This window comes from Musa acuminata, chromosome BXJ3-1, assembly GCF_036884655.1.
Source record: "Musa acuminata AAA Group cultivar baxijiao chromosome BXJ3-1, Cavendish_Baxijiao_AAA, whole genome shotgun sequence".
Classification (NCBI taxonomy): domain Eukaryota; kingdom Viridiplantae; phylum Streptophyta; class Magnoliopsida; order Zingiberales; family Musaceae; genus Musa; species Musa acuminata.
In genome coordinates, this window is record NC_088349.1 from 6,655,019 (window position 1) to 6,664,603 (window position 9,585).

Sequence of the window (9,585 nt, forward strand, 5' to 3'; positions counted from 1 at the left end):
TACGACGGTTGCTCCTCCTTTTGATAGGTTTGAAAATGTTATGTTCTTCGTCGTTGTAAGGATCGCGACAAACTTTTTGATACTTTCTTCTTATAAGGGGCGATTCGGTCCTCATCTTCCCCCACCCCACCCCTCCCTCTCTCTCTCCCCCTCTCTCTCTCTCCCCCCATCTGTTGTTCTTCCCCTTCGGCCCTCTCTTTGGCTCGTTTATTAGAGGAAGGGGGCTGTCGAAAGTCCTCGATCGAGTGTTGATTCGTGTGCCCTCGACGCGGATTCACGGTATCTTTCGATCGTTATCCGCAGCTGATGGGCTCCAGGTAAGCATTGGCCCCGACCTCTTGCTGAGTAGGTCGAGCCTTTGACCTGGGTTCTGGAAATGTCTGATGGCAGGGAATCTGCTTCTATTTGTCGACTGTTTTGGGTTGATAGTGAGGGGTTTACATCTTGCATGTCAAGGTTTTGGCTTGTATTGTTTGGTTGGGGATAGTAAGCGGAGTCCAAGATTGCTGAGCAATCGCACGGGACGGAGACTAGTTCTGTGTTGCTATTTTGGGTTTTCAGATATTTTGTTGTGCGTCAGCTCGTTGTCTCGCTTATGTCGAAGTAGTAAGTGGATGATGACATTGTCTCAGTTCTTCCGAATTAGTCAATTGCAATCAGTCAGTTTTGAAAATTGTAATTGGCTAAAATTTTTAGTTTTTTGCAACCAAAATATAGCACTTACAGAACTTATGCTTAGGTCAGCTTCTTATTCCCCTATCTTTACATGGTGTTTCTAGTCTTGAATTTGGTTGGTGTTATTTTTAGCGTGGGAAAAATTTATCATGTAATTCAATATTGATGCCTTTAGTTTTGCAAAGAATTATTAGTTGGCTGAGGGCATTAAATCTGGATTTTATGACTCCCCAACATATAGAGGACGATACTATTAGATGCCCTTTAATGATACGGTTGAGCCTATCTATTCTTCACATTTTCAAAGTTTTCTGAATATGTCATTGTGTTTAACTGGGTTCTGAATGTTCAATGATCGTGGAACCTTCAATTGTAATTTAAAAGTCATGAGATTCTTGAAGAATTGTACAGGATATTAAATGTTCTCTTGATCATTTGGTGCAATTTGTCATGGTGATGAAGAATTATTTTGAGAATCATTTGGATGTTTAATAGGTTTCTTGATGCTTAGCTTAGCTTACGAGTCTAAGTACTTGGAATTTTTGGTTGAAATCTACAGGGTGAATCTTATGATTGATGAAATAGATACTAGTGTTGTAACTGCTGTATGGTCTGAAATCTCCCATTGTGTGGGAGCTCTTTTCGGATTCAACTCTGAAAGCATGAACTGTTTCTAATCCTAACTAAAATAAACAAACTTATGAGTAAGACGTAAAGTCATAATCCCAAAAAATCTAATCCAAACAACAAATGTAACTTCCTGGACTTTAGTCTTAATGACGAAATAACTCTCTCAATCCAGTTCTCACTTAGCTCTATCCCGTTCCTATTTATAATGGGACTATTAAATTCAAAATAAACTGTGATACTGAATAAATACTGAAATTTCTGTACATGGAAAGTTTCTTTATAGATGTGCTTCTTTTTCTTTGGAAAAATTGTTTTACAAATTTTTCCATGTCGGATTATAATTCTTTACTGCAAACTTTTTGCTTCAATAAATGAATTGCAAAAGTTATCTTATATTCTAATGCCTATCCTTTTAATCCCAGAGGTGTTCCTTTAGGTATTCCTCTGAACTCTCCCGATCGACTTCTTGGAAGACTTGATTCTGAAGATGCAAGTAATTTGATTTTAAATGGTGAAAGAACTGTTTTGATTAGCCGTGAGCAGAATGGAGATCTAAGTCCAGTAACAAATCTTGTAACCAGTGGAAGAAGAGATGTTGTAAGCCGGTAGGGTAGGCTTGATGTCCTCTCATAATTTTTTTCTTTTTGCATTCTGTTTGGCAAGAGTAAGTTACAAAGATGGGATTTGATTCCAAGATCTTGCTATCAACCATCTAAGCCTACCAACCAAGCTAGCAGACATCTTCATGTCCTTTCATAATTTTATCCTTCAACATTTCTTTTCATCTATGTCATAGTATCTTATATTGTATGTACGACTTCCTTTTTTCTGGTTTCCTCTTCTTGATATGCTCCATGTCTCAGATGTTTTACCATACCGTTAATTGCTTGCAACTTGAAAGTGTTGGATTTATATAAAACAGAAGATTTGATTTATCATTACATCTAATTCAATCAGCTTGACAACTGCTGAATCTCATCTTCACAGTTGATTAATAATCGTTCTTATTGCAGTTTAAACTTTAGTTGAACTGAGTGTCTCAAAGTACTAAAATCACAACCTGAGTACGAGGAAGTAATAAAAAAATTTATTCCTTTACTACATTCCTAGTTCTGTGATCTACTTAGGCTCCAGTCTTTGTAACTGGATTCATATTTTTTGTCATTTGCAACTTGTTTTTTTTGTTATGTTGCTTGTCTACTTTGTTTGAGATAGGGTCTTCTATTTTGAGTGTATCTAGAATATAGAGGATGGGTTGTTTATCATGTTAGATAAGAAAAATTCTACTTCATGGTTGATTACTGTAGGGTTCACATTAGAAGTGTTGGATTTTGTTGTATTTAATTATATCACTTTGAATCTCATCGTCGCAGCTTCCTAGTTGATTAATATTGTACTTTATCACAGTTAAACTTTAGAAACAAGCATCACAAATTAATAAAAGCATAAGCTGGTAATATAGTACCTATATTGCATTGTCCTTTTTAGTCCTAGTATTTTTATCTATTAATGCTCAAATCTTTGTAAGTGGATCCATACTTTGAGTCATATGCAACTTGTTTATTTCTCATTTAACATGTCTAGTTCGCATGAGATTGATTCTTTTATTCCAAATGCATCTGAAATATAGAGGATGAATAATTTTATTATATTAATACAGACAAAGAAAGTCTAATTTTCACCGGGTTTATTGTATAGTTCCCTTTGAAGCCTTTTCAACATTTGTACATATAGCTATGAATCAGTTTGGCAACTGTAGAACAACTTTGCCTGTTTTGTCTCATTTCATTTAGCATATGTTAAGTTGCCTCTCTCTCTTTTTGTGATTGTATCCATTAATCTATATGATAAGTCTGCTAAATTTCTCTGTCTTTCTAAAACACCTTATTTTCATCTATAGGTCTTTATCTGGTGCAAAATCTTTCTGTGATGATGAGATGGACTTGGAAGATGGTAAAGTTGAAAAAGACAGAGTTAAGACTTTACGCTGCTACCGACCTATAAAGTTACATAATCAATCTCTTCTATCTGGTCTTGCATACTGCATATCATCATGCAGCATGATACTTGTTAACAAGTTTGTGCTCTCAGGCTATGATTTTAATGCTGGAATATCATTAATGGTTTACCAGGTGCATTAGCAATCTATGTTTTGTTTTGTGCTTCTAAACACCGTATATGTAGTTTGATGCCTTTTCTTTGTTTGCAGAATCTTGTTTCAGTTCTTGTAGTCTCCATCTTGAGGATATGTGGTGTAATATCAACAGAACCACTCACATGGAAATTAGTTAAAGTATGGTTTCCAGTTAATGTTATATTTGTTGGGATGCTCATCACAAGCATGTTTAGGTATGACAAATTTCTATAAGACAGATTTTTTTATCGTTCTCCTCTTGGATGATTGCAATATTTAGTCAATTCTATTATTTTACAGTGAAATCAAATGGTTCAGTGATTTAAGTAGAATGCTAATTTCAGTGAGGAAATGCCAATAAAATCAACCTTTGTACTTTCATATGCTTGTAGTCTGATAGAAATTTGAGGACCTCTCTAATTATATGTGATAGCATACTTCATGTTTCCTTACACCTCTTTTGTTTGAAACTTTGAATTACTTGCATTTGTACTCGAGAGAAGGAAAAAGAATAACCAATGATATTCTTTTTGTTTATGGTCAATCTACACTGTAGACTGCAAGGGCACGTGTGAATGCTTATCTGCTTTTTAATTTTATGTATTTAGAGCTAATAAGAAGTTCTTGCAGCACAAATCATTTTCTTAATATCAAAATTGTGATACAAGGCAGATCAACTGTGGTACCAGCATAGTTTTGTGAGTCAGTTTTTGTTTTTGCATGGATCACCTATTCTTGACATCAAGTTTCATTTGTCTGTTAGCAGTTACTGGCATTGTGCAAGTCGGTGTTTTGTTTCGCTATCTTGCCATCTTGAGATAGTAAACACAGAGGGCCATGACTTATTGGAAATTCTGTTCATTGTCATCCTTTCCCATCTTAAACTTTCTTATATGCACTCATACAAAGGTGTCCACAGAAGATCTCACATTTCTATGTTTTATGATTTGAGAGCAAATTTATGGTTCAATCAAACTATTTGTCCTGGATTTTTTGAACAACATTCAGTTGCCATGAAATGCTGGATTTTCGAAGTGTCAACAAAGTGAAATAATATGAAATTATGACCACTGCAAGTTTTCATGGACTACTTTGTTTCTCCTTTTATTTTTTATGGAACATATTTGATGCTTTTTTTTCTGCCTTTATCAGCTGGAAGTATTCTCATTTAGTTCTTATCTCTGTTGTTTGGTGGTCCTCAAATCTGGTATACACCCTCATTGCATGTATTTCATTAGTGTTGTATCTTTGTTCAAATACTTGAAATATATACTGTTGAGATTTGTTATTTTCATAGTTTTAAACCACAATTTCATCGTATATATATGTATGAAATCCTACTCTCCTATTAGTGGATATTTCTATTTATCTAATGTTGCTGAAGGAGTGCTTGTTATATTTGCAGCTTAAAATATATCAATGTTGCAATGGTAACAGTTCTCAAGAATGTCACCAATGTCATTACTGCTCTAGGGGAAACATACCTCTTCATGAAGCATCACGACAAGAGAGTTTGGACAGCCCTATTCCTAATGGTATTCCGTATGAAATATAGAAAATTCAGCATATATGTAGTTCCTTGATTTGGTAGCATCAATAAATAGTGTATACATCTGATTGGACAAGTGTTCTTTGGCAACTGTGTCAAACGAAATATAGAATAAAGGAATATTTTCATTGCACACATTGTTCTTTGGAATCTAATACATAAATATTGCAAACAATGGTTAAGTGCAAATTACTAGATCATTCTGGCTGCTGTTCAACATTTTCATTTAGCTAATTAGCATCACGATCATTCATATAAAATAGTTCTAGGTATTTCATTTCCTGAAAATTACGAGGTTGATCTTTAATCTGTTCTGAAGGACATTGATTAAAATTTAATTCCCTGATGTTTAACATATTGTCTTCTTTACAGATAATTTCCGCATTTTCAGGAGGGATGACTGATCTCTCCTTTCATGCAATTGGCTATATATGGCAGACCTTAAATTGTTTTCTGACAGCATCTTATTCGGTCAGTTCCTTACATGCTTTCTTTTCTCATCACATGAAAAAATCAGTATTTGTTCTATATGTGAAAGATCACACATGAAATGACATCTTTGTGTATAAGCATGACGGACTTATAGTGGCAAAAATCCTTCCTCATACATATTTTTTTCAGCCTAAGACTTCACAATTTTGTTTGGAATTGGGATATTTAGATGAATGGTTGGGCTTATAGAAAGATAAAATAAGAATTATATTTCAATTTTGGACACTGAAAAGTGAAGACAGTTGCAATCAAGGATAAAGTGAAAGAAAACTACTTAAGGTGCTTTGGACCTATTCTAAGGAGACCTACAATGCAGTAATTAAGTTGGGTGAGTGAATTCATACAGTTGTTGCAAGGAGGGAGAGGCCTTAAAAGATAATAATGGAAACAATGAGGGATATTAGATATCTTTGTTTGACTAGAGACATTGCCCTCGATGGAACTCAAATGACCCTGATGTTGGGGCCATTTGAATGCACATTAAGGGATTAGTAGACTCCTTGAGTCCTTGAAATGTGGAAAGCTTCTAATCAACACTCATACTCCTTGTTATGTAGAAAGCCTGCATAAGACTCATGTATCACAAGGCATATTCATGCTTATTTGAAAAAAAATATTTGGATACCTATGTGGAGGGTAATTATGCATTTTGTTTGACTTATGTTGGTATCAGTTTATTAATGCTGACCTATGTAACTTGTTGGCTCTATTTATAAAAATAAAAGTTGAAAAGTCTACTGCAGTCTTACAAATCTTTCTTGATAAGTATGGCTGACAAATGTCCTTCTATATCTCAGTTAACACTAAGACGAGTCATGGACACTGCAAAGCAAGTCACTAAATCTGGGAAGTTGAATGAGTTTTCAATGGTTTTGCTCAATAATACCCTTTCTCTGCCTTTGGGACTTCTTCTTATATTTGCTTTCAATGAAGTTGACTACCTTTATAAAACGTGAGTAATCTATTCAACTTGATTTCTAACGTTTACATCATCTTCAGCAGTAATTTTAACATATGCTGCTTCCACTCTTATTTCTCGAACATGATTTCTTTTTACAATTTTATGCTGTTTGTTCAAAACATTGGAAAACAAATACCGAATCTTTATTAATGGCACTTCGTTTAAATTTAAAGGTCTACTCACCATCAATATCAATGATGATTTATTGGTGGTAACCTGTCGTTTTGGCTGAAATTTACCATTCCAATGAGGGAACGACAGCCAAAAACAGTTGTTTTAAGTATACATATCAGCACATTAACTGGCAGTTGAATATATTAATTTGAGTAACAGTACTCCTCTGTTAATAGGAAAAATAGAGGTGATATACCAAATCAGAAGAATGGGGTGATATTGTCATTTCTATGTACTTTACCCCTTTCCCTTTGTGCCCTCTATCTGTTGAATTGCAATTTTACCATGATTGCAACTGCAACTATAGTTGAGTTGTCAACTGCCACAGGCAACAGAGACACCCAATGTATCAGATAAGTGGATACAACCTGCTGGACACTCTCATTGGCTCATTACATATCAGTCTTTTGGAGATCGACCAAGTGGTTCTTTCTTTTTGTTTTCTTCTTTGTTTTTTCTTTCTTCTTCCCTCATGCTTATTAGTATTATATACTTTTCCAAATGCTGTCATTGGACAAGTGTTGGCACCGCCTACACTGTCACATTGTTTTGGAGACTGGTTAGCTACATCAGGGACACGTACTCTACCTCAGCAGTGAGGTCTTGGTGACAAATGCACAAATATGCAGAAGGTAGGAAAATGATTGTGTCCGGTGTTACAATGTAAATCATTTTGCTTGCAAATTTATGTTAGATCAAAAAGTTCTAAATTATTGATTGTAAAAAGTAGTGGAAATGGATCGAGTTAGTGGAAATTTTAACTCGGAAGAACTTTGAGCTGTTTCACAATCCATTCAAGTTTTTAAAATTGTTGTAATGAAAAGTAAGTGATCCCTATAATGCTCTAATTGTAAGAAACATTCCATGATACTCATTAAATGTAAAGTCCTTTTCTGAATGGAGCTAGATATGTGACTTTGGGGGTAGATTATCTTTCCTTCTCTGCTCTTTTCACTGCTTCATTTATTTATAACCTTAAATGACTTTGTAGCACTTTGACAATTTCATCAGAAGATAATATTGTTCTCTCTCTTTCATGATTGTTTGGAAAGGAAGCAATATTGTTGTTTCTATCTTGATGGGCTTATGATTTCGCTAGTGACTTTGCAGGCCACTTTTGAAGATGCCTATGTTTTGGTTGGTGATAACTTCAAGTGGTTTTTTGGGTCTTGCTATCAGCTTCACTTCACTGTGGTTCCTTCATCAGACAGGTGCAACCACATACAGGTATGAACAATTTTTTAGTTGTCAAATAAATTCTATTGCACTTTCTCCTGTTTTCCATTAAGTCCATGCTTAGCCACCATAATGAATCTCTGCATATTCAATGGACTAGCATAAGAATATTTTGGCCTTCACCTTTGTATTTTTGCCTATTTGATAGAAGATTCAGATGAAATGTGCTATCAGCAGCATGTTCTTCCATTTTAGCTTTCTTATTATGATGATTCTTGGAAGCATACTGTTGTGCTAGAACTTGAGTTGCCAAGAAGACTACTAATTCTGCCCAATGATTAGTAAATTTCATCGAATCCAGTCTAAAGCTATTCTTGAGCTTGTTTTATCAGTCTACTATTGCTCTGTTTTTAGCATAAGGGCAATATAGAAGATGGAGAACAAGTTCCAAGTACACCTATCAACACATCAGCCATTATCTAAAGCTGGTTTGTGTATTTCAAAGGTAAATGCCATCACGTATCATAATCTCAAGTCACACATTCTGTGGTTGCTAAGTAGGAGTGAGTTCTATCTGAAGGCCCCAAATCAAACAATGTGCAAGTTGCTTACTAGGAAATAGGAATAACATTTCTCTAACCGCTCATGTCCATTGTAAAATCTAACATCCTAGACAAACGCGAATACCTAGAAATGTTGGTAAATTGGCTATAAAAGACAATTGCATCACATGTAAAATGATAGTATTGAAATGGTTGTGTTGCTACATCACTTGAATGAGCCATGATTTTTTTTCTGCATACAATTTGTTTGTAGGTATTTAAGGACTGGATTTGGCCATTTCTTTTCTGAAAATTAACAATTAACATTATGGTGATATTTGTACAAAATTTCAAATATGCTGAGCAAAACTTATCAATCAATGTGTGGCTTTTACAGCCTTGTAGGGTCGCTTAATAAGATTCCTCTTTCAATTGCTGGGATCCTTCTTTTTAAAGTCCCAACCAGCTTGGAGAATTCCTTGAGTATTCTCTTTGGTAGGTTTCCTTTATTTTGCAACTATGCTTTGGTTTGAGTGTATACATCTATGTGCTTATTTAATGGTTATGTTTAAAACTGCTTCGGCAGGCCTCTTAGCAGGTGTATTCTTTGCTAAAGCAAAATTGCAGGAGCGATCTCAATCCTGATGCAGAGAAAGATGCTTTACATGAACACACCTTCAGTCTGAGAAAGACTTATGCTGGATGATTGATGTAGTGGAAATGCAACCCATCATAACAGAGTGAAGACATTATTAAGGAGAGTGAACAAATTAATCATACAAGTTATGATAACAAACACTCATCAAGCCTTCATGCGACATTCTTGACATGTAAATGATTCTTCTTCATAAAGGAGAAGATGTTTGACGACTATCTTGTCATTTTACATATTGTATCAGGAACACTTATTGTCGGTCCAATACAGAGGCATGTTGGATCAATGATTAATTTTTTGATTCAGCAGGTAGAGCAGGATTAGTGCTTCATAGACACAAACCAGTGTAGCCAAAGACTGCCTACCGTCCATCTCAAGAACAAGCAGGTTCAACCGAGTACAAAGTAGGTCCACTGTTTTTATGTGATAAGGATTCCCTGTTGGCAAACTAAATTTACATGCGCATGTACATTTAGCATATGCTTACAAAGCATGCGTCATATCATGTTCCACAATGTCTACTGAGTAGCTAGTAAGATTGTTCTGTAGGTCATGATGGATATAGTCATCAGTTGAGGTTCCTATTCACCATTGTTC

At 35.1% G+C, this 9,585-nt stretch overlaps 1 protein-coding gene across 3 annotated transcripts; it reads left to right on the forward strand.

Moving 5' to 3' along the window:
• The first annotated feature begins 133 nt into the window (after positions 1-133).
• LOC135628464 (GDP-mannose transporter GONST1-like) lies at positions 134-9,293 on the forward strand. 3 transcript variants are annotated; one of them, XM_065135113.1, is made up of 10 exons: positions 134-317; positions 1,728-1,910; positions 3,206-3,437; positions 3,515-3,654; positions 4,845-4,974; positions 5,361-5,459; positions 6,278-6,432; positions 7,726-7,842; positions 8,731-8,828; positions 8,920-9,293. In XM_065135113.1, the coding sequence occupies exons 1-10, from the start codon at positions 307-309 to the stop codon at positions 8,976-8,978; spliced, it is 1,224 nt and encodes a 407-aa protein (XP_064991185.1). In that variant the 5' UTR covers positions 134-306; the 3' UTR covers positions 8,979-9,293. The 3 variants fall into 3 exon arrangements, with proteins under 3 accessions (XP_064991185.1, XP_064991187.1, XP_064991186.1); XM_065135115.1 differs by having other exon boundaries at positions 1,742-1,910; XM_065135114.1 differs by lacking the exon at positions 1,728-1,910.
• Positions 9,294-9,585: the final 292 nt, after the last annotated feature.